This window comes from Episyrphus balteatus, chromosome 1 (assembly GCF_945859705.1).
Source record: "Episyrphus balteatus chromosome 1, idEpiBalt1.1, whole genome shotgun sequence".
Lineage (NCBI taxonomy): Eukaryota > Metazoa > Arthropoda > Insecta > Diptera > Syrphidae > Episyrphus > Episyrphus balteatus.
Genome location: NC_079134.1, coordinates 138,660,554 through 138,685,904, shown reverse-complemented (window position 1 = coordinate 138,685,904; position 25,351 = coordinate 138,660,554). Strand labels below are relative to the sequence as shown.

The 25,351-nt window shown below is 29.1% G+C and overlaps 1 protein-coding gene across 1 annotated transcript in view; it reads left to right on the top strand.

Annotated features, from left to right (window-relative positions):
* LOC129906855 (uncharacterized) overlaps positions 1 to 13,269 on the top strand; it is a 270,576-nt gene extending 257,307 nt beyond the window's left edge. The window contains exon 7 of the mRNA XM_055982806.1: positions 12,320 to 13,269. Within this exon, the coding sequence (XP_055838781.1) occupies positions 12,320 to 12,429 (110 nt within the window). The 3' untranslated portion in view covers positions 12,430 to 13,269. The remainder of the gene's footprint in view (positions 1 to 12,319) is intronic.
* The last annotated feature ends 12,082 nt before the right edge of the window (positions 13,270 to 25,351 follow it).

The window sequence follows — 25,351 nt, the reverse complement described above, 5'->3', positions numbered from 1 at the left end:
AAAAGTAGTGAAATCACAACAAAAACATTAGATACTGTTAAAAAAGGAGCCAAGTTCTCCTATGTTGAAATTATGCTGGCACAAAAAGTACTGAGATGTAAAAGTGTACCAAGTTTTAAAGTTTGGGTTCAAATTCGTATCAATAAAATTTTGATTGTTTACTTGGCAATTTTTGAAATAACTTTAAAAACCGGTAATTAAAAGAAAAATTGTCAAGTAAACAATCAAAATTTTATTGGTACGAATTTGAACCCAAACTTTAAAACTTGGTACACTTTTACATCTCAGTACTTTTTGTGCCAGCATAATTTTAGCATAGGAGAACTTGGCTCCTTTTTTAACAGTAATGTTTTTGTTGTGATAATTGTTTTCTTCAAAATGGTTATCTTTGAAAATTGGAACAAAAAATATTTTTTTACAAAAAAATTAAAAAAAAAAACCTTTTTTGTCAATGTCATCAGCAAATTCCATAAAACAGTGGTTGTATTAAAAATATTGAATTCTCGAGCCTTCTCCAAGATATTGTGCCGCTGCAGGAAAAAAAAATCGAGAACCAGCGGTAAATTGACGCAGCGTAACCGTACGAGCTGTGCTTTGCAGTAAGTACTGTCGTATGTGTTGCTTACTATGAACGAGATAGGGGTCCAAATCGATGTTAGCTGTCCTAATTGTGCATTAAGAGAGGCTCTTATGAAAGAAACTGATCACCAACCATCTGATGTGGAATGATCAAATACTTAAAACATAGAAACAAAGTTTTTTGGGTTTCCGGCATTAAAAAATATGCATGCCCTGACTAAACCCCTAGTCCTAGAAATATGGTTTATACCTTTTTGAAAACGGTGTTTAATGTAGACAAGAACTATGATGCTATATCTAAAAAAAATGGCCTCTAAAGTCAAGATATATCTACCTATTTCAAATGAGAAAAAACCTTAACCCTCACAATAAAAATCTGAAATAAATAGGGATTTTTTTTTTTTCAAAATATTTTTTTTTCCATATTTGTTTAAGATAAAATCCCTTCTTCAAGTATATGCAACTATAAACGAATGTCCAATTTAAATTTGTACTCCCATTGTATTACGAAAAGATAAACAAAATCTGTTTCCATATAATAAAAGCAATTAAAATATTTTATTCTGCAAGTTTCGTTTTCATAAAAACAGAATATTCTTTTTCACATTTTGTGTTGAGTTGAGTATTATCAACAATATTATATGCCATTGAAACTTAATCTGTTGAAAGCATCAGAAAATTGCCAACAAATTGTCCCGTGAGATTATTTTGAACAAAAATAAAAAAAAAATAAAAAAACAGGTAACGTACGTTTTGCAAAGCGATTTATAATTCCTTTCCCTAAGGAAGGTTCCCACAACAAAACATCTAAATGCTCTTTCGTTCTTTCAAATTCCTTTTTTTTTTTTTCTTTTTCTTTTTTTTTTTGCATAACTCTCTAAGGCCAAATCTTCCTAAATCTCCCTCTTTTTAGTCCCTGGATGGTATCCAACTCTTCGTAGAAAAAGGCATTGCATTCCAAACTCAGGCTACTTTCGACCCAAAACCCATCTATAAACTTCTTTTTCTAGTAAAATATTTTCCAAGAGCTCTATTTTGTACCCACACCCATTTCGGTGTCCTTATTTATAGTGCTAGGGTTGGATTCATGGTAAAAGCTTAGAAATTTTGTTTTTTTTTTTTCTATTTCTCTATTCTCTGTATATAGAGGAATCAAAATTTTTACAATTCATTTTCATTTTCATCAGTCGTCATCGGGTCGCAAGACACCAACAGCAGCAGCACCAGCACAACTATACTTTTATTATTGTTGGTCGGGGGCTTTTGGTAGACAATGAACGATGTCGAGGGACAAAGATTTGTGTTCGTGTATTTTGTTGAAATGACTTTGGCAGAAAATTTTCTGCTGCAAGCAAGCCTTGAAAAATGCTCATGACATACATACAAAACTTACACATATATTAATCGTTGTTCAACATCAGAAATACATACGTATAAGTATGTATTGCATCAAATCAACTGCAGATGCATATAGAGTTGCCATATTGAGTGTATCTTGATGTTTCGAATTGGTTTCCTTTTCACTTTTAAGGTTATTCTTCTAATCGCAACCGGTACATATCCAAACCATTTAACTTCAAAAGGTAATCCTGAAAAAAAAAAAATACATATGATATAATATATTATAAATATCAAAAATTGCTATACCAGACCCATTACTGTGCGAAGTTTCAAATTCTAAAACAGCGGGGAATGCTTTACCTATAATTTTGATGATTTCTTAGAGATTGATGATTAAGTAATTGAGTCAGTTACGATTTTCGCTAATTTTGAAACCCTATGTGTATCCTATATAGAACCTCCTTAGTACCTTCTGTTGTGCTTGTTTGTGATTCGCTTAAGAACTAATGCGAGTTTTGAATTTCTTATCTCTTTGGTGGACAAATCTAGAGGATTATGGAAAAACGTTTTAGTAGGTTCTTTTTTATAAGAGCTTATTACACTGTACTACAAAACAAAAATGATGTTAATTACTTTGGAAGTGACCTAGCAGAGGTTGTAGGTATTTATGAGTACATCATATTTCGGCACTTGACATTTTGTACAGACCCTCAAAATTTTAAGTTATCACCAAAAAACCGTTTTTCAATGTTTTCATATTTCAAAGATTTTTTACTCAGTCATTTTTTTGTCGATTTCAGATTTTTTTTACAGTTCTTAACAGAGGAGTTCTTTTTGAAAATATTTTTTTTATTTTGCTCAAGCATCAAATTAAGTGTAGATTATATGGACTGAATCTCAAAGTACAACATTTTTTTCCCCGTTTTTTGCGAATTCGGAGACCATATTAAGCTATGTACATTTTGTGTGTTTGAAAATTTTTTTTTATGAACAGTTTTGTTGTTATTTATCAAAATCAGTTAGAAATTGTGGAAGTTATGATTTTTTTACTCGAGAAAGAAATTATTTATATTAAATCACTGTCCCAATGGCTTTTTGAGCAGAAATTTATTTTTTTCTTTACCGAGTTACTTGACTGTTTCACCTTGAGACTCCACTGGTTCACTAAAGGATCCGTCACCAAACCTTCCATCTCAAGACGCTTTTTTACTTGCTCTATAGGGCAAAAATTGGTTTCGTGTCGAAAAAAAAATTGGGGTTTTAATCATTAATTACATTACGATGATGGAGAACTCCGAAAAAGTGGGTCTCGCATTTCCGTCCGTGTCTGTACACATTCCACAGCCTAAACAGGTGGACGGATTTTCTTCAGATTTGGTACAGATGATTTTTATGGAATTCTGAAAGTTGGTTTTTTTTGTTTTTTTATATCTCGCTTAGAAAGTATACCTCACATACAAATTTTTCAATTCAAACCAAATAACTCAAAAACGGCTCGTAACGATTTTGATTAAACTTTGCAGACGTAATATTTGAAGCAATTGCGATAAAACTGCATTTTTATTTTTCTTCAAAAAGGTCAAAAAAGTGTACCTACCTCCCATAAACATTTTTCAAATTGTACCAAATAACTCGAAAACGGCTCTAACGATTTTGATTAAACTTTGCAAACGTAATATTCAAAGCAATTGAAATAAAACTGCATTTTTATTTTTTTTTTTTTTTTCAAAAAAAGTCAAATAAAAAAATATTCTTTTTTAATTTAACAAAGTTTTGCCCTAAATGTCGGCTCTTCCCCAACATCAACAAAATTTCTTTAAATTTATATGGTCTAAAATTTTTCGAAGACCGCCATTCAAAATTCACTCAAGTATGTACATACATATCGTCCCTCTTCTCACGAAATGACGTAAACTCGCAAGTTGTCGTTTTTGAGATTTTGACATTATCTGGCTTTTTAAACTTTTATCCAAAACTTTAATGATTCTTCTTTTATATTGGATACTATTCGTCTTTAATTCCATCTTGCAACACTTGTAATCCTTTTCCAGTAGCGCATTTTTGTCTATATCATCTATGAGAAGGCTATTTGGGCCAACATTTCTACCACCACCGTTGGCTTATATACATAATATATCGAAAATATCGACCCTTCCTTGAAGTCCAATTTTTTTGCTGAAATATCGATTTTTCCCATTCTTTTTAACCGCTAAATGCTTACAAAAAGTGAATTCCTATACAAATTAGTAGATTTTATCGCCTCTACTGAAGCTTTTGAAAAATATTTTTAATTAATTAAGTATAGTGTAACATGTTTCCTGCAAATAAGCTGAAAATAAAGTTTTTGTATAAGCTATGGTTTTAAAGACTTTGCATTTCAAAGAAGAGTCGATACAGTAAATATCGTTCTTTTGTTTGTTTTGCCCGTGCATCGTTTTCAACAGGTTTTCACTTTGAAGCTGCTGATAAGGAATTCAGCCTGATAAAACAGCTTGAATTGTCGACACAAATGAAATCTATAGTTTTTTTCTAATCACTTTCGCCCAAGAGTGAAAAAGACATCATCTTCTGAATTTAATATATCCTACAAAAACTTATCTTCAAAAACGCCATAATCTGTTTTTTTTTAGAGAATTACATAACCTATAAACGATACTGAAACTCTTATTTTATGGGTACTTATTTTTTGGCATTTAAATTGAATAACTTTTGTCGAAGAAGAGGCTTTTTGCTATCCATTTTGAATGATGCATCAAGGGTATTATATATTAATTTTTACCCTATTGCGAGTTGTGGCCTGGTTTGCATTTTTTTTTTGCATTTTTGGCTAGACTCTGCCTGGTGCGGTACCATCTCCATTATCAAAATTTTTTCGAAAAACTTAATTTTATGGCATGAGCAAAATTTTGAAAACTTTTTATGGCAACCCTATAATTCCATTGCTGTTATTGTCGTTTTGTAAAAATATGTTTAAGAATGCAAGCAGTGATTCAGATTTTTCCACTCGATGCTCGTTTGGGGCAGTGCAGTGTGGTTACCCCCCGCACCGTTTAATATGGGACGGAAGTTGAATACTGGGGTTAACATCCGTGTTCTTTTTTTTTTATATTCGTATCTTTAACCACATACAATACTAGAGAAGAAATATGTACATATATTAAATACATACATAGTTAAAAATCGATAATTTACAACAGCCCCTTCCCAAAACCAGTCGAGGCTGTATAAGACTTTATTATGTTTTTTTTTTTTTCTGTGTTCACCATTTTAAATCCAGGACTTGTTTGGTCTATAATCCTGGGTAAGTCATAGTATAGTTACATCAACATTATAGTGGTTAACAATACCAATAAATTTACGCTCTATTAACCGAAATGGGAAGTTAAGGTAGATACATTTATATATGAGAAGACCCCAGCAGTGGATAAAGTCCATGACGATGGTTATCCTTTGAAGCTTGTAATTTATAGTTGCAGAAGATGCAGGTGTGCGGATTACCGAAGATGAAAACAGTTGCAGGCACCACACAATGGTTTCAGATTCATATTATTACTATTTTTTTTTTTTTTTTTTGTAAATAAACACTTGGAAGGATAGGAAGTTATATAAAATAAAGAAAACAAATCTAAAGTAAATAGTTTTCTCAGACAGTTGTTGTGATTAATATTTTTTTTTTTTTTGTACTTTTTTTGTTCGCCAAAGTTGTTGTTTCAAAGTTAAAACGTTGTTATGTTATGAATTTTTCCTTCTGTTTTTATCTTTTTTTTCATTATTTTACTTGTTTTTTTTTCCTGTTTGAAAAAAAAAACTTTTATTAATGAGTTGAGAGAAAAGTTTTTTAATTAAAGTGAAAGTTGCATACATGCAGAACCAAACGTAAAAAGGAAATAAAAGTGAATGGTGTACGAAGATGAAAACACCGGCACAGGGCTTGAAAATATACTTTTTATCTTGTTTTTTTTTTCTGTACAGTAATGACAAGTGTGATGAGATATTTGAAAATGATTATAAAACGTTTGATTTCTCAAAGGAATAAAACACTATCAAAAGTCAAAAGTGTTTGACTTTTTAAGGACGAGGTTTTTCAAAAGAAGATACTTTTGAATGATTTTTGAAGTGAAAACTTCTTTAGTATCGTAGTGATTTGAAACACGATGAAAGGAAAAATCAATTGATTAAAACTTGTTTGTTTTAATAGATAGATGAATTAAATTTATACTGTAGATAGTTAATAAAATAAACTATAATTGTACAAAATTTTAATTAATTTCATATTTTAAATCCTGAGATAACGGTGAAAAGATGTTCTTTTTTTAAACACGTTATATCTTTTGATCTAGAACATATACAAATTTGATTTAACTTTAATACGCATGCTGATAATATTACCTTTCATTTGATATATCAAACATAACGGTACGTACTCTAAAATTTAAACAATCTTAAATTGACTAGTCACCAGTGTAGAAAGTACAGTAATATCAGTTTGAAATTTCAACAGGGTTGGCTGAACAAAATTCTTACTTTTTTAGTAGGCATCATAGAAACATGATTGAAGCGTCATATAAAAGGTGAAATAATAAGCTTTTAAATGATGTAAAATTCATTATAGGTTGTCATTTAAAAAAATGAATTTAATAGTGTTAGAAAAGAAAAAAATTGATTTTTTGGTTTTTTTGATGAGAACTGATTCTGTTAAAAAAAATTCTAGATCCTTTTGTAGATTTTGCATAGACATGGTCGATATAAATATTTTGAGCCGAAACAAAAAGCTTTAAGATGATATAAAATTTATTATAAGTTGTTTTAAAAAAATGGATTTAATGTTGTTAGAAGAAAACAATGCTTTTTTCATGAAAAATAATTGTTTTGAATAAATTATTTTTATACTTTTTGTGCATTGTAAAAATTTAAGTATGGATTTATTCTTTAAGAAAATTTCTAAGCTTTTTAATGGTGTAGTTTTTTTTTCAAGAAAAATGATTTTTTAAGGTTTCACTTCTACCGCGTATGAATTGCACACATGATTTTTTTTTTTGAAATGGTGATGATTTTAATAGTCTGTTAAATGATTTGTAGATATCGATTTTGTAAATTAATTCTGTTTAATGTCATCTTGTTTCGGCTTACTTCTTTGTCTGTTTCAAGGCCAACCAAGCCAAGTTAAAAACTTGATTCCCCTAATTTTCAAAGTAATAAAAATTAACCTTTTAAAAAAAAAATCTCTCTGTTAACTTGTTACTGAATTGTCAAGATTTGTGTCTCCCTCATAAATCAACACAATACCGTCTTTATACCGATTTATCTATATCCTAGATCAAAATTGCTTTACAACCTTTTTCATTGTGAACAATTTGATTTATTTGTAACCCCATAAATATAACCACAGGCGTCAAATTTTTTTTGGTCTCCAAATTCTCGTCTCTTGTTAGGTATAAAATCTTTTAAATTACCGTTATTTTTCTATATAAACAACCGCAGCAAGTAATTTCCGAAATATAAGGCTTCTGAAAAAAAATAACCCCCTTCATTTCTGAAATGAAAAAAAAAATACCCCACAGGCGTTAAAGCTGTCATTTTCATACAAACACTTCACAAAGATCAAAAAATATTTCTTCTCATATACTCTGATTGGGGCCCATTGTTAAATCCTCCGTCTAACAGTCTTATCGCATATCCTCCTAACCAACCCTTCTTACATTTATATTTAAGTTTCTCTTTTTTTTTAGCAACATGAGAGTTTTTTGTTTCCTTTTATGTCGCCAAAAACACACACCCTCTAACATGTTTCCCAAAAAATCGGAAAAAAAAAACGAACTTCACCTAACCATTGTGTCTACCTAGTGCAAATCTCTACAAAATCCCCAACGACACGATAAAGATACAAGGACATCATAAATGCCTCATTTGTTTCCTCATTCCAAAATCATATTATATAGAACACTATGCTGTTGCTGTTGCTGTCGCTGTGTCGGTCGTTGGTCGTTGATGGTCTGGGTGTGTCCTAGATTTATCAAAAGGATTAGAATTAATAAAGTGTCTTCTGGCAAATTGTACACAGAAAAAAAAAAACCGTTTTTTAAACGAAAGGGACCATGTTCCGAAATTCTTAAAATAGCCACAGTGCACAGAAAAAAAAATGTGGAAAGTAGATTAATTGGATTTTTATTCATTTTCAATTTTCCAAAAAAAAAAAAAAATGAAAAACCTAAAAATCAATAAATCACTTTATTCAATTATTAAAATAAAATTACGTTTTCGATTTATATTAGCAGGGTTTTTTTTTTGCTTGTTTAACTTTGAACTTTGGAGAAATTCTAATTTATTTAGACTTTACAAGGAAAAAAAAATAAAATTTCAGTCTTATTAATGTTACCAAATGTGTTTGTAAAAATATGGACTTACAAAATGATTAAGCATAAAGTGATTTAGAGACTCTCCCCGAAATATTCTATAAGAACTCATTAAAATTCAATTAAGTCTGGACCTAGGATGTTTTTTTTGTTTTTGTAAGATATCTTTCAAATCTGACTTTGATCCTTTTAAACTCAAAAAAAAAAATATGATTTAACAGATTTTTAGAAAAATTTCCATAATTTTAAGAAAAGGGACTACAATGAGGTGGGAATAGGGATTTGATTTCATCTTAATCTTCATTTTCTTACTTTGCTTACTTAACTCAATCAAACAAGTGGTCTCAGTCTATGTTTGCACTATTTGAACAGTCTCTTTGTCTTGAAGGATACTAGACGAAAAACTTTTACTTTAATACCTAAATTAGTTTTATGTCGATATTGTTTTACAGTGTACAACTCCGCTTACTGTTTTGTTTTCTCTGCTGTGCTATTAACGATTTATAAATAGAGAACCTGAATTAAATGAAAACTATCCTTCTTTATATCAACCAAAAACATCCTTGAAAAGGGAGAACATGAGTGCAATGGTGAATAATCCTGTAAACGGATACTTCAATATTGTTTGAGAGAGGGTTTAGATTTTTTAATTGCTTAGTGCAAGAACCGTTGTTTGGCATCCAAATTTAGTAATCTGAGAACTAATCGTAATCTTTCTTTTTCTCTTCAAACACCATTTTTTAAAAAAGACAGCCTATAATAAATTCTATATCATCTGAAAGCTTTTTATTTCACCTTTTTTATGACACTTCAATCATATTCCTACAATGCCTACAAAAGAAGTAAGAATTTTTTAAAGCCAACCATGTCGAAATTTCAATCTGAGATTACGGTCATCGGCAACAGATCTCCACAGGTGTTTTGAGGTATTTTTCAAGTTTTTCATTTTAAGATTGTGTAACTTGTGAATCACGTACTGTTATGTGTGCTATATCAAATGAAAGGTAATATTATCAGCATGCGTATTAAAGTTAAATCAAATTGTTATGTTCAAAAGATTAAAAGATATAACGTGTATAGAAAAAGAACATCTTTTCATCGTTATCTCAGGATTTTGAATATGAAATTAATTTAAATTTTGAACAATTATAATTTATTCTATTACCTACCTACAGTATAAATTTCATTCATCTATCTATTAAAACAAAAAAGTTATAATCGATTCATTTTTCCTGTCGCATTTTCGTTTTATCTTGTTTCAAATCACTGCGATACTAAAGAAGTTTTCACTTCAAAAAATCATCGATATAACTGAAACTTCAAAGTTTTTTTTTTAGTAAAGCGCATCATGCAAGTTCTACACAAAACAAGATTGTGTTATTTTCTGGCTTTTATTACATTAAAAAAAAATAAAGGTACCCTCCATGCAAGAATGTTGTAAAAGTAAAGGTAATTTTCTCCAAATCGGTCTCAGCGATTTCCATGTAAATATAATTAACTGCAAACGCAGTGTAAAATTTAATATGGTCAACGTTGATTCAATATTGAAAAAAAATTATGTACATATTTTTAAAATGATGGTCTTCAACGCAAAATCATTCCAAAAAACAGTTAAATCAAAGTGTTTTCTGTCTATTTTATCTATTGTAACTCAGTGTAGAACAATTCTTAACTCCTGACTTTGTTTAAAATGACAATCTCAATAATTTTAACAGATTTATTTATCAAAAGCTTTGATTGTATTAATCAAAAATTAAATATTAGTACAGGTAAAATAGGCATTTAAAAGAAAAAAAATTGTTACACTCATGAAACTTGGCAAAAAGTTTGCTTTTGGGATAAGAACCAAGTACAAAAAAAGTCTATGAAAAAAAGTTGGGTCGAAGGGTGTTTTATCGCGGACAAGAGGGAGGGGTTGAAGGTCAAAAATATACTGACAAAAATTGTTTGTCGAATATCATCATATGACACATGTTTTCAAGGTATTTTTTGATGCTAAATCTAATGACATAAAAATAAAGTCAATACGATTGCTCTAAGAAGTTATAAGCCGATTGAAAACAAGGGCGCTTGTTTTTTAACTTCAACAGGTAAAATATAACCGAAACTCATGGGAAAAACATGCTACACTGATGAAATTCGGGATGAAGGTTTTAGATAAAGCAGGGACAAAGGATTCATAAAGTTCTTAAAATTATTTTTTGTGAAAGGGTATTTTTTTGATGGGTTAAGTTGTGTGTGAGGAAGGGATCATAACAGCTGCCTTAAATTTTATTAATTTTTAAAACTTGGTGTAAATGTTTTGGTTGGTATAAGAATTAGGAATTTATAAAGTGTACAAAATTATCTTGAGTGAAAGGGTATTTTTTTTTTTAAGAAATGATGAAATTCGGAATTAGTACCACAAAAACTAGAAAAAAATTGTTAACCCAATGGAAATTGGTAAAATGTTTCATTTATAACAGAAACCAAGACCCAAACAGTCTATACAAATATTTTAGGTTAAAGGGTGTTTTTTTGGGAAATAGGGAAAAATCCGCGATAAGTCCGATAAAATCAATGGTATAAATGGTACCCTTGCGAAACTCATTAAATATGTTCTCTTTTCAGTGGGAATTACGTAATAATGTAAGTCTATAATTTTTTTTATGTGAAAGGGTGTTTTTTTAGAAGTAAAGAAAATATGGGTATATATGAAAAAGTGTGCAATACTAGAGTAATATTAGTGGTACCCTATTGAAATTTAGCAATTATGTTACTTTTAAGATAAGAAACAAGAATCAAAAATGTCTATAAAAATATCATGGTTAAAAGGGTGTTTTTTTTTAGTGAAAACAAAAATGATGGGTCACCCTAATGAAATTTGGTAAAAACATTGATTTTGGGATAGAAAGCAAGAATAAAGAGTTTTCATAAAAAAAATTTTGGTGAAAGGGTGTTTTTTTTCGAAGAGACAGTAAAATCTGCAATTGGTCCCAAAAATCCAATGATTTTTTTAATTTCTGAAAAAGCTGCTCTAACCTCTAATGACTTTGAAAATTTTCTTTTCTCAAAAAATCGTCTTAATAAAATTAATCAAGTTGGTAGAGTAGTGAGCTAAGTTTAAGCTTCGAGTCAAAATCCTCTTGAAAATACATTTCATTTAAGATTTTGGATACAATTTTGTATGTTAGAAAAAATTAAGCTTCGTGCTACATACATTTTTTTTTTCTTTTAATAAAAATATTTTGTACATCACCATTTTGTCTGTTTATTTTGGACAATCTAAGTTTTGTGAATCCTGTGACCCCCCCCCCCCCCCCCCCCCCCCCCCCAAACCGAATTTCTAGATCCGCGCCTGCTTATATGGCTCTTTTAATCTTTAAAAGACCTATCTTTATTGATGAAAACCAAATCAATATTTACAGAAATAAAACCTTTGTCTTTTGTGGGAGGATAAAAAGAGTTTTAAATAAAAAAAAAATCATACTACGTGAGTAGGTAGAAGTCAAAATTTATTATTTTTATATTTCCACGTTTAATATGAAAAACACAATATGACTGACTAATACCAAAAAAGGTTAAGTGATGTTCATATCCCACGCTAGCATATATGTATTTGAATTTTGCAAAATATATTTCTTTTTTTATAAATTGTGACGTCGTCGTCACCTTGAAGAAGAAGTCCAATTCATATGTAGGATGGGTACTTTTGAATATATTTTACTTTGAAAAAATGATTTTTTTTTTCTCTCTAAAATATATAAATATCTCCAGTTTTATGTGTCCTATTTTATCATTCCTTGCTGCTATCCATATAAAGTTCACACATCCTGTTACGTATACGTCATTCTACAAGAAAAAAAAAAAAAAAAACTGGCAACATACCTACTCGTAAACTTGAATTAAATTTAATAAATTTTAATATATTCTTCTCATGCATAATGTACGGACTCAAAAATATACTATATATTAAAAAAAAAAAAAAAAAACCAAAACCAATGTGAAAATGTTTTCTAACAGTTTTTCTTTCTTTTCCTTTTTTTTTCTCTATATTTTACACACAGTTCGCCAGGAAAATGAGAGGCTTATGCAAGAATCCATAAATCGTGCTAGATTGGCGAAAAACTTTACCGATGCTGCATCCCTTAGTGCTGCGGCCGAACAAATTCCATAACAAAGTTTTCAAAGGATCTTCTTTGTTGCCAACGTGATTAGTGAAACATTAGCATTTGTAACTACATACATAGACACTGAATCAAATGTACGTAGATTCTTCTTGCATTTTTCGCACGCAATTTCATTTCATTTCGTTTGAAAAAAAAAAAAAAAACAAATTATAATTCTCTATGTCTGCAAGCATCAATGCCAGTATAGAGTTTATAGTCTATTATATAAAAATAAAGCAAAAAAAAAAATGAAAAACCAAAAAACCATTACATAGAAGAAGCCTATAGAATAAAAAAATATATGTCGAAGTCTACTATCATCATGTAGAGCAAAATTCCTTCACCATTCACATGTATACTGTCATCGTATAGGATATGGAAACAAACTACTCGAATAAGAACCAAAAGAGAGATGCCATTATGCACACGTCCTTCCGGTTTCACGACGACCGACGACGCCGCCGTTCACTACCGCCATTTCACTACAAAATATGAAGAATAGCTTCATCAACCATGAATACAATTACTATAGTTTGCTCCCTATAATCCTTGCCATCATCATAGCGGGAATCTGAAAATATTATTCAAAACGTTGATGACAACGACAACACACACACACACACACACTGGCAAGCAAAAGGATATATATGATAAAATATCCATCCAAGGATCCAATGATCCACGGATCATCGTGGCTGAACTTCATTGGCATGCTAATGAAATAATCCCTGGCACATAACCGTAACCGTGTCGGTGTCGTCGTGATGTCCTCGCCACATATCCACATCGCACACATATTTCTAGGCGAATGAACTTTTCTACAATATACTACGCGTCTATATCCACTCTCCATGGTAGAGAGTACGAGAATGTACCTATTTCTGACAATTTTTGATTTGATGTGAAGTCCTTATTCAACCAGTTTTTGAAATGGATGTGATGGCGACCACCATCATGTCGATGTTGGATAAATAAAGCTGCATATCCTACCTCAACTACGACCAAGGACATCCGATGTCACAGTGTGTCTGTCATTCATTTTTATTTCTTTTTTTTTTTTGTTCGTTTCGTTTTGAAATTTCACAACATCATTCCCGGTGTAGCTATATCATGTGACAAGAATGTTAAAGAAGCACAAACTCTTGCACAATTCCGTGGTCCTTTAAACTCTATCATTCAATACCAACCATCAAACCCACTGGGGAACTGGGACAACATCCTGTACACTCTCCAACCTAAGCTTTTAAGTCGATATACTCGATATGTGTGTCTGTGGGGACTTATTTGCTATATAAATGATGGCTCCTGGAACCAACAACCAACACCAGTTAGGATGTGTGTGTTTATCGAATTACCGTAATTGCAGTTGACATTCAATAAATTAGTTCCGGTGTCGTCGTCATCATCATCATCGTCATCGTCGTCATATCGCCATATAAAGTGAAGTGAATTTTGAGAAACATTAATTGGATACAATGTGTATGAGAGTATGTGGGAGTTTCCTATGACAATTTGTAGTAAATTTAATGAATATTGTTTATTTTTTCCAAAGCAAACCAAAGCAAAAAAAATAAGAAACAAAAAGAAAAAAACAAAACAAAATGGTAAATGTTCCGTTTAAATCCATTTAAACTTTAAAGTATGTGATTCATCTTTAATTAAAACAGAAAATAAAAAAATTAAAATAAAATATTAAACAAAAAAAAAAAAATTGTTAAAAAAAGAGCATTAAAAATAAGAATAAATGTTATAAGAAAAGTAAAATTTGAAGTAAAAATAAAAAATAAAGAAAATGCTTTAGTCATGTGTATTACAGGTATTTTACATGAAATTAAAACAAATAAAAAATGGAATTTGTAAAAAAAAAAGTAAAACAAAAAATTAATAATGAATTTGTGTGTAAGTTACAGAGTAAACATAAAAAAAAAAGTCGTTAGATTTGTTTTAAGAATGCAATAAATGCCTTTAAGTATTAAACAAAAATGAGAACATAATGAAAAAAATATAAAAAAATAAGAAATTAATGTAATGGTGTTTTATAAGAAATTGTTGATGTAGTCAATTTAATAAAAAAAAAAAAAATGAAGACAACAAATAAAATATTGATCAAAAAGAAAACATATAGTTTAAGTTGAAATTGTAAAATGTCTGATTTTTTGTTTATACTGAGATTAATGTTATATTAATAAGTAATAAGTAAATTAAGTATAAATTATATTTTTAATTTTAAAATACCTACATATTTTCATATACCTACATAACACTCAGCTATTTTAAGTTTATGGAATCAAAAATAAGACCACACTAAAGGAACTAATTTTATAGTTTGTAATTGTGTAGCTACGACCAATTTGAAAAATGTGATTTTTGTCCTGCGTAAATAAAAAAAAATCTGCAAAATGTGTGCATTAAATATTTTATTCTTTTAATATTGCTGCTTTTACCAGTTTTCAAGATTATTTCTTAGTGGTTGGTTATTTGTTTAAATTAAATTTGAAAAAGGTTTCTAAAAGAAATAAACTTTGTCTTTCTAAATCCGTTTCAGTCTTTTTAATATCTCTTTTCTTCTTCGAGAAATTTGAAGTCGAAAGCAACGTGTTTGGGATATCTTATGTTCGTTTACTTTTAATAACAAATCTCGAAAAGTTTCTTTGCCAATCGCTTTCAAATTTTGAAACAACGTTTCATTTGAAAAAAAATTTTTACAATAAAGTAGATTTTTCACAATTTTTGTGATTGTAATTAACAATTACAAACTTTCAAACCGAAAATCATATTTCTCAACAATTTTATATTTTTTATTTATATCACAACAATTTTGTAGTCTAAAAAATTTTACAATTACAAAACTTGATTTTTTTTACGAATTTGCGGTAAAAAACGTTTGTAATGCGCAGCAAAAACAATGTTATTTCTTCTACAAAATTAAGACTTTTAAAAATTTTTCACTATTAGTATTAAGAGAAAAATTTGCACTAACATCGGTCAAGGTACACAGAGAAAATATGACCCGCTAAAAACTAACAGATTGCCATATTGTTTTACCGTCCATACATTTCATGAGGAAATCTTATTAAAATCAACGATTAATAAGGTTTTTTTAAGGAGATTTCTTATTATTTTTATAGAGAAAATCTTATTAAAATTTGACTGAAAAGTTGATTTTTTTTGCAACTTAGCACTAGAACAAAAATCGCGATCAATATTTTCATGGCAGGTTGGTTCAGGTGGTAAGGTGGGCGACAAATGATTTGAAGTCTCCAGTTCGATTCCCAGTCTGGTCATCGTTTTTTTTATTTTTTTGCAGATTTTAAAACAATAAGGAAAACCCGATTGTTTTAATAAGGTTTCCTTCTTGGATGAAAACCATAGAGAAATCTTATTGTTTTTGTTCTATTTTATGTGGTCTATTTTTCTCTGTGTAGGTACTCCAAAGTAAGCTTTTGGAGATAAATGCTTCCTATAGAACAACTTGTTTTCATAGAATATATCCTAGAACTAGAAAAACTTAGGAACTTTTTTCAAGGATATAATCATTGCTAAAAATCGGCAACAAAAAATATCAGTCGGTTTTCTCGTACCAACTTTCACGCCACGTTTTGGGCCAGTAAAACTATTTATACTTTTTTCAAGGTTTTTCCTATACCAATCTCAAAGTCAACAATTTAAAAACATCAGTTAAAAAAAAACCTTTTCAACTCTGCACGAAGACATTTAAGTGTTCCTTAGAGAAATTCGATTGCAAACTTAACTGCATCGCACTAATATGCATTTTCTGAATATTATGCATTTCCATCGACAGTTCCCAAGAAAATAATTGGCATTTTTGTAAACTTAAGGACTTCTTAAATGTAAGAGCTAATAGTAAATCTCTTTAGTGAGAAATAAAAATTTTTTAGGATTAAAAATACACATGCTTAATGTTTAAGCAATTTTGTATTAGTTGGTCACTGTGGCGTATGTGGAACATTTTTTTTAGTATTATTTTTTTTTATTTTACAGATAAATTAGATAAATCAGTTAACCTTTGCTGATGAATTTGTGATCAATATGTAATAGAAATTAGATGTCATTTCCCATCTGAAATGCTGGTTACTGTGAACAGAACAGAATTAGGGGCATATGTTAAGGTCGTCAAATGTGGGGCCTTTAAGTTTGATCTGGTTGTATGTTATCAAAACTTCTTTTAAAATAATTAAATTTGCACTGAAAACGTCAACGACAACAATCCTTTTCCCAAAATGTATCATGTTTACAAATTCTTCTTCCAACAGCTGATAAATCGATACTTATTTCATGACTTTGATTTCTTTGTTTTGTTCATGACAAAGCACTTATGTCCAGCTTGGTGCCTTTCTTATCGTTTTTTATCCATGGAAACCATTGTTTTTCTGATTAGTCAAAACCTTAGTCAAGAAAATCAATTCTATTCATTTTTAATCAATTTATTTATTTAAAATGAGTAAACATTGTGTCGCCTATTCACTTGTTAACTCAACGAAAACACAAATTTAACAACCCGTTTTTAACCAAACAATAGAACTTAGAGACGGATCATTGACAGATTAAGAAAATGTTTTTGGTGACGTCAGAAAGTCAAAGTATTGACCGATTTTGTTGACCTTCTAATCCCATCTTTAGTTTTATTTGGAACCCTCATCAATTGGTTTGCAAAAGTCAAAATTCACATTTTTCTGGATACAATTATTTGGTACAAGAAAATTCGAGTTTCTTTGTGGCTCTTATTTCTTCTTTTTTTTTTTGATTTAATCGATTTAAATTTATTATTTATATAAATTTTATAAAATTGGTTACACCTAAAAAACAGAATGTCAGAAAATTTCAAACAAAAATGAACTTCAATTATAACAAAAACAAAAAATATCAATAAATTCAATTATTAAAAACTAAAAATAGAAACAAAAAATTTTAAAACAAATATTTAAGGCAAAATAAAAAACCAACAACAATAAACAAAACAGCAAAAATCATAATGTAGATAAAATAAAAAATATTCGATAAACTACTTTCTACCTTTGTACCATGCAATCAAAATATATAAATCTCTTATGTGTTATTTTCAATTTGCAATATAAAAACCATAACAAATAAAAAAAAAAAAAAACTTTTATTTTTCTATTCAAAAGCCACAATCAATAAATAAATTTTATTATTATTATTATTATTAAAAATATAAAGATGAACAAAATCAGTATAATATGTAATATTGTTCAGATGGATGTTATAGTAAAAACATAATATTTTGAATAACGAATTTTTATATGTAATAGAAAATATTTAAATTATTAAGAAAATTATTTAAAAAAAAAAAAAAAACATGCTGTCGTATTTTTGTTAGAAATAAAACAAATTTGTTAAATGGGATTAAGCTTAGCGATTGTAATATTTATAAGAAATTGTGACAGAAACATTGAGAAAATAATCTATTTTATAATTTCTTAACCACTTTCAAGCAAGCAAAAAAATGATTTTTTTTGTAACTTAAAATTGTAACTTAAAATTGACTTAATATTTTATGTTCTTTGTTTTATAAGAGCATTAAGTCAGCGTTATGAAAATTCTCAATACGGGTTAGCTCTTCTTTAGTTATATTGTCGATATACTCTTCCAAAAATGGATTTTTTTTTTTAATGTAGCATGTATGTAGGTTTACAGTGTGTTATTGGTTTAAAAATCACTCAATAAACCAGGTTATTTATTTATCGTTCAGTAATCTGAAGATTGAAAGCTACGCAGTTTGATTGTTTGTCACACCAATTTGATCATTTCCGACCGATATGTGAGATTAAACCTTACCTAAAGAAAGTGTTTCCATAAAGGTTTGCTCAGAGCCACAACTTTACCACCTTATATTCCAACCTTCTGTTTTAGGTGAAAGTTATAGTTATCAGGAAAATCCATAAGGATTCAAAAAAGGTTGAAAAAAAAGTATAAAATCCATTTATTTTTTCCTAATTAACCAACCTATGTATGTAAATTCCTGTTTTTTTTCTGATTAAAATGCAGACGCAAAAGCTCTTCATGTCTAGATGTTCATTTCTGTCATTGGAAATATTTAACTTTGAGGTAATATTAAGATTCAAGAATTTATTAATTTATTCTTATCCGTATGATATGTACTACCCGAAGTCAAAGAATTTATATCAAGAGGCACGGTAGTGCCCAACCAAGTTCTCTAGCAACTTTGGCACTACACCCTTATTTACAGGTAACAATTCAGGCCATTTTCGACCCCCCTCTGACTTCCACACCAAAGATGCTAGAAATTTCTGATAAATACAATTTTGATTGTTTACTTGGCAATTTTTTAAATAACTTTAAAAGGGAGCGCTTTTTAAAATCCCGTTTTTCGAAAATCCCGAAAAAAAAGTTTTAAAATCCCGTCTTTTAAAAAACCGATTTTTGAAATCTCGTCTTCTGAAATCCCGCCTATTTAAAATCCCGATCAATTATAATCCCGCATTTTAAAATCCCGTCAAATCTCGAAAATCCCGTTTTTTACAAAATACATGCTTAATTCATAACTAAAAAAAATCATAATAAAAAGACAAAAAATTAGTAAAACTGATTTTTTGCGTCGTAAAGCCCACAGAATATGTACCTTCAACACATTATGAAAACGGTATTTCTTTTATAAAAATATAAAATGATTAAAATCTTAAATTGAGTTCACAAGTAAAAGAAATTTCATTTATTTAAATATCAAAATTGTTGAAATGCATCCAAATATAAGTTGAAATATATTTAAATGAAATTTCTTTTGATTGTGTAGTGTGTAGGTACTTAATTTAAAGTATTGTGGTCATTTTATATTAGTTTGTTAATTGATTTTTCTTTAATATAACATTCCTTACTTTTTCATATTTTTTTTTACTAGTTGTTTTATTTAAAAAAAATCGCGCGATTTTTTAAAATAAAACAACTAGTTTTGATTGTAAAATCGGGATAATAAAAAACGGGATTATAAAAATCAGGATTTTAAGAAACGGGATTACAAAAACCGGGATTTTAAAAAGCGGGATTATGAAAAACGGGAATTTAAAAGCGGGATTAAAAAAAACGGGAATATAAAAAGCGGGATATCGAACCCAACCCCTTTAAAAATAGGTAATTAAAAGAAAAATTGCCAAGAGAACAATCAATTTTATTGATACGAATTTGAACCCAAACTTTAGAACTGGTACACTTTTACATCTCAGTACTAACTAGTCACCCTTCATTTCAAAAATGAGGGTCTAAAACATTTTACGGACGTCTGTTTGCACTGGAAGAATGCAAAAATCAAGCATTCACTGCAGGCTACTTCAGGACACTTTGTGGCAGAATCTCATTAAATGCTAATTTGTTGGCCAAATCAAAAATTTTTAGCTCTCACGGCTTTTGAGTTATTGAGTTTTTCGCCAAAATAAGCTGGCGTTAGCGCACAAAATCTGAAATTATTAAAAACAATAGCTTTGGCTGACCTCCAAGCTATAACTAAGCTTTTAAAATGCTTTTCAATTGCACAAGCCTGGTTTTTATAGCCTCAACAGTTTTTTTTGTTATTTAAAATTCAGCTAAAATAAGACTGAAGCGGGCAAAAATAGGAAAATTATTATTTTTTTGGTGTCCAAAACTGTAGCTAATTAAGTGCTAATTTGTTGCGCGAAAATTAAAAAAAAAATGGAGCTACAGCTCCACTCAGTAATTTTTTAATTAAACTTAAAGTTTCAGAAATACACTTCCGGTTTGATTAGGCCAGTGGAGACTTTTAAAAAAATAACTATTTATTGAAGTTTTATCTTTTTTCAGTATTTAATGCGTTTAAAAACTAAATTTTTGATACAAACTCTAATTTTGTGGCTCCAACACTTTTAAAAATATTCAAGTTTTGTATAAAAAAGTTGGATCAAAACAAAGATTTAAAATCCAAAAAAATGCGAAATTGATTTTTCCGTCGAAATAAGACTCAACCTTATAACAGTCAAAATTTTCAAAAAAAAGTTTGCATTTTCAAATTTTTTTTTATCGAAATTGTAGCTGTGCAAAACAAAATTTGATGCTTAGCCTCAATGCACTGTAAAGCTATGGTGCAAAATACACTAAGTTTAATCTTTTCTGGAATTAAGGTCAGAAAAGTTTTCCTGGTGCGGTTTAAATTGACAGCTGGACCCCTCTCCTAGACTTTCTTTTCATATTGATATCGATTTTTTTCATCGGTTTGTTTTGATTTTTAAGTTTATTGTAATTCCTAGCTTGAAATTATTGCAAGATTTTTGCGCAACTAATCTGAAAAATATATCTTTTGTGCATCCAAATTTTATATTTTTACACACCTTTTTCAAAATGTGACTGTGCCTAAAAAAAAAAAAAAGTGGACAAAATTGTTGTATTAGACGGTTTCACATTATTGAGTATTAATCTCTGGTCTACAATTTAAAAAAAATATATATATAATATTATATCGTTAAGTTTATTGATTTATTTAGCAAATAAAACAAAAAAAAAATAAAGAAATAAAATGCAAAAATCTTTGCTTAACATAATAACAATGAGAGCTTTAAGTGCAATTTAAGAATTAAAAAATTGAAACTATAATTATAAAAATAATTTTAAAAAATAAAGAACGATATAAAAATCGCTTCAAAAAATTAGTTATTCACTATACATAAAAAGAAAAATAAATTAAATTTAAAAAAGCAAAAAATATGTTTATATTTTTGTAAAATATCTTATTAAAAAGTATTTAATAAAAAAAAACATATAAAAATCAAAACAATAAAACATTCTGCAAATTAAAATAGTTAAATAAAAAAAAAAAATATTAAATTAAACCAAAGCATTAGATCAAAAATGAAATGCTGCATCACAATTGAAACTTCAAATTTTGAAAATAATTTCGAATTTGTGCAAATGATCAAACGAAAATTGTTTTCAATCAAGAAAGAATGAACAAACTTGTAAACTATGGTAAATAAATGACCAGTAAATTTCTAAAGAACAAGAAAAATACCAAAATAATCAAATTATATAACTAAATAAAAAAAAAGATGTTTTAAAAATAATGCAAACAAAAATGCATTTATGCAGAATTAATGTACACATGCATCACATTATTCAATGGTTATTATTTTTTTTATTTTTTGTTTTTAATTTATTACATTTAAATTAGATACATAAATATAAAAAAATTGTAAGCTTTTATGTACTGAAATAGAATGATGTACAACTTTGTTAAATAGTTATAAAGAAAAATATTAAAAACATGATGTGTATAGTTTTTAAAATTAATTTTTGTATTAAGTTTAAATTTTTTGTTAAGATATTTAAGAAAAAAAAAACCAGCAATCTCGAAATGTTTGTATATAAATATTGTTGTTTACATCAAATAATATTGCGTTATGAAATTAAAATAAATGAATAAAAAAAAATAATAAAACAACAGAAATCGATTTACAACAACAACAACAACAAAAATAAAATTAAAAGAAAAATACATATAGCTCAAAAATAAAATTCAATTTTACTTACAATTAGATATAAACTTATAGGTTTAATATTTTAATAGATACAACCAAATAAATGAAACAAAATTAAGAAGAAGAAAAAACAAACATATTACGAAATTTGTAACATTTACAAAATGAAAGAAAATGGATACAAAAATAAAATTAAAATGAAAATGAAAAAAAAATCGATTCTAAATGTTAATAATTGTTGCTAATACATGACAAATTAATATTAAATATTAATATAAGTAAATAACACTAAATAAACAAATATTTATAAATGAAAATGATTGTTTTGTTTAATTGAACTAAAACACACTTCATTTGAAACTTTTAATGGTGAAAAACGTAAAGAAGATTGCAACTGTTATAATAATATGGGTTGACAGATGAAAAACAGGTATAACTTTTTTCAGAGACGTCAGATTGTCTTGATTCTAGATTTTTTGGCATCAACAATAAAAAATACCTCGAAGTCATGTATCATATGTGTATATAATACCATTGTCTATTATTGCTAATTTTGAAAATCTCCATTCGCGCTTTCATTCCGAGGTGAAACCCTTATTTGACTGGATTAATATAGAAAAGTACAAAACGTAGTACCTACATATAATAAAGTAGGTAATTTTACACAACAGTATGCGCACTGAGAATGGCATAATCATAATACACACTCCCCACAGTTCTAAAACGATCTCTAGACCATATAACGGTCATAAAATCCCGATTAGGGCAGTAGAAATCAAGTAAAACAACTACATATTCCTATCTACTCGGAAAAAAGGGCATGGTGTTGATTGTAGTACTAGATCTAAATCATTTACTCATGAGAAGACTACCAACTACCACCTCCAAAATAACGCGGCTATTATAAACAATAGCTTCGTTTCATTGGAGGTCGCAGTTTACTCATTAGTATGTGATCTAGTACATTTACTACTAGAAAAACTCATGCTCATCTTGCTCTTCTTCCCGAGTAGATACGAATTGCATTGATTTCATTATGCCTGTTCCTTTGGAAAGGGGAGTTTTCTCATAAGTAGATCTAGTACTAAAATTAGCACATGATTTTCTACTCGAGGAGATAGGAATGTGCAGGTTTTGTACTAGATTTCTACTCATTACCCTACTAACAATTTTGCTACTATAATGCTTTACAGAAGCAACAATTGCATATGTATAGCTTTATAGAACCAAAATTGTTTGTCGGGTAGTAGTCTATCACCTCCAAAGGAACGCGGCTATTGAAAGAGGCGGTTCCATTGAAAAACGCTAATAAACAACTAGTATTACTTTGCCATCTCCTTAATGAACAGGGCTTTCATTGTCAGTTTCTACAGAAAGTTTATGTCCAATTTAAACGAGTGACAACTTTTCAGTAAATTTCTGACTCTTCTATCAAAAATGCTCTGGTTACCATACCTTATTTTTGAGCTTTCAGATCTAAAAATCTGTCTCCGAATTGGCAAATGGAAGATAGTCAAGCAACATAAGAAAAATGGACAACGTTTAAATTTCGTGTCGAAGTGTACTACTTGTGTTTCAATTTTAAAATCCATTTCACCACGTTTCAGTACAAACTGACCTCAGAGCAAAATTATTTGAGAAACAAGGAAATCGAAACAGCATTTGTGAAAATTCTCTACTAGATGGCATCCATCTAAGTTTGTTTGATTCATTCTTTTTAGTTGATAGTTCCGTTCGCGTACAATTAAAAATGTCGTCAGCGTAGTAATAGAACTCCTTATATAAAAAGAGAGACATCTTTAAAGCTTTAAAGATAATCTCGAAAACTATGTCATTTCAAATGTCAAATGAAATAATTTTTTTACGATTTGACTTTCCAAATGAGACAATTTGTGAAATTATCTCATATTTGAACTCTAGTTGAAAAAGTTAACTATCATACTGTAAGGGCCAGTTGTACAAACGTGGTTCAGCCTCGGATCAGGAATTTAACCCACCGATTTCGGCGAATTAGCTGCGGGTCAGCTTCGGTTCAAGCATGGATTTCAGGAGATAAAAGTTGCTGAACCACGGATTAAATATTTGTACAACTGGGCCTAAGAATCCTAATTTAAGGTGCATTAACAATGCACCGCTAGCGTGCAAATTAGGTCAGTTCAAATTTCAAATTAGATTTTTTTTCTATACGATAATTTGCGAAATTATCTTAATAAGAATCTAGTGAAAACAAAATCATATTTATTATTTACGAATGATGCTTTTCCCAGCTATATTTATGTCTCATATTAAACGATGCATCACGATGATGGGTTTTTACTGGGCATTCTCCTCTGAAATGAGATTTCCACCTCAAGCTTGGTACGCTGCTGATGCGAAACGAAAAATTTTCAAGTCTCCAGAGTCGACAACAAAAATTCTAACGAAAAAAAATCATCGAGTATTCTGTCAAAGTCAAAATAAAAAAATTCAAAATTAATTTAAAATCAAGAAAAATCAACAGAAAATAAATGAATTAAAAGTGAAAAAACCGTCAACACTGCTATGAAAGTCAAGACAATGTACAGGACAGCAAAAAGTAAGTGACAAAAAATGAGTGAAAACCAGAGACCAGAAATAACAGTCAACCTTTATTTTCAATCGGTTTCTCTCTGAGAGTTACCACATTACTTTAAATAGTTTCGGTTAAGGTTTGAGATTTATTTTTAAAAATCAAAAATAAAGGTTATCGGTTGAGATTTATTTTTAATTTTTTTAAATATCTCTCAATGGTTGAGATTTTTACAAAAAATAAATGGAAAAGGTCAACCTTTAACCTTTAAAATAAATCAAAAATGGTCAATTCAAAGGAAAATGTCGAATATGTCAAGAATGTCTTTATATTGCAAAAATAAATATGAAAAGGATGTTTTTTCTAAGTTAATGTATTAAATAATGTATGAACTAAATAAATTGACTCTCAAAGTTCTTTAGACCCAAGATTATATCTCTTTTCGTTTAAAGTAAAATCTATATATCTAGGTCAAAGCGCTCAGCTTCCAGAAGCGTTTTCACCCGCCCAACTTCAAACGGCTTTATCTCGGAATTTTGAAAAAAAAGAAATGAAAAAAATTTTTTGATGCCAAAAGGTAGCGGGGACTCTAACCTACATTTGGGTACAACTTCCATCCCTGTAGGTGAACCGTGTTCTCAAACCAGGAGAATTTAAAGGTAAAAAAAAAGTTAAGCCCGATTCTGAAAAAATAGGCATGATGTGGCGTTTTAACATGGAAGATGATTTTTTTTAAATCTGACAATGTGCAAAGCGTAGGCCCATGACACAAGCTATCATTTGGCATCACTCCCAAAAATTTCTCTCAAGCGGTTTAGCTTCCAGGAGCGTTCAAAGATTCGAGGATTTTTCGAAAAAAAATTTTACTCCAACTTTCAAACGCGATTTTCTTGGAATTTTGAA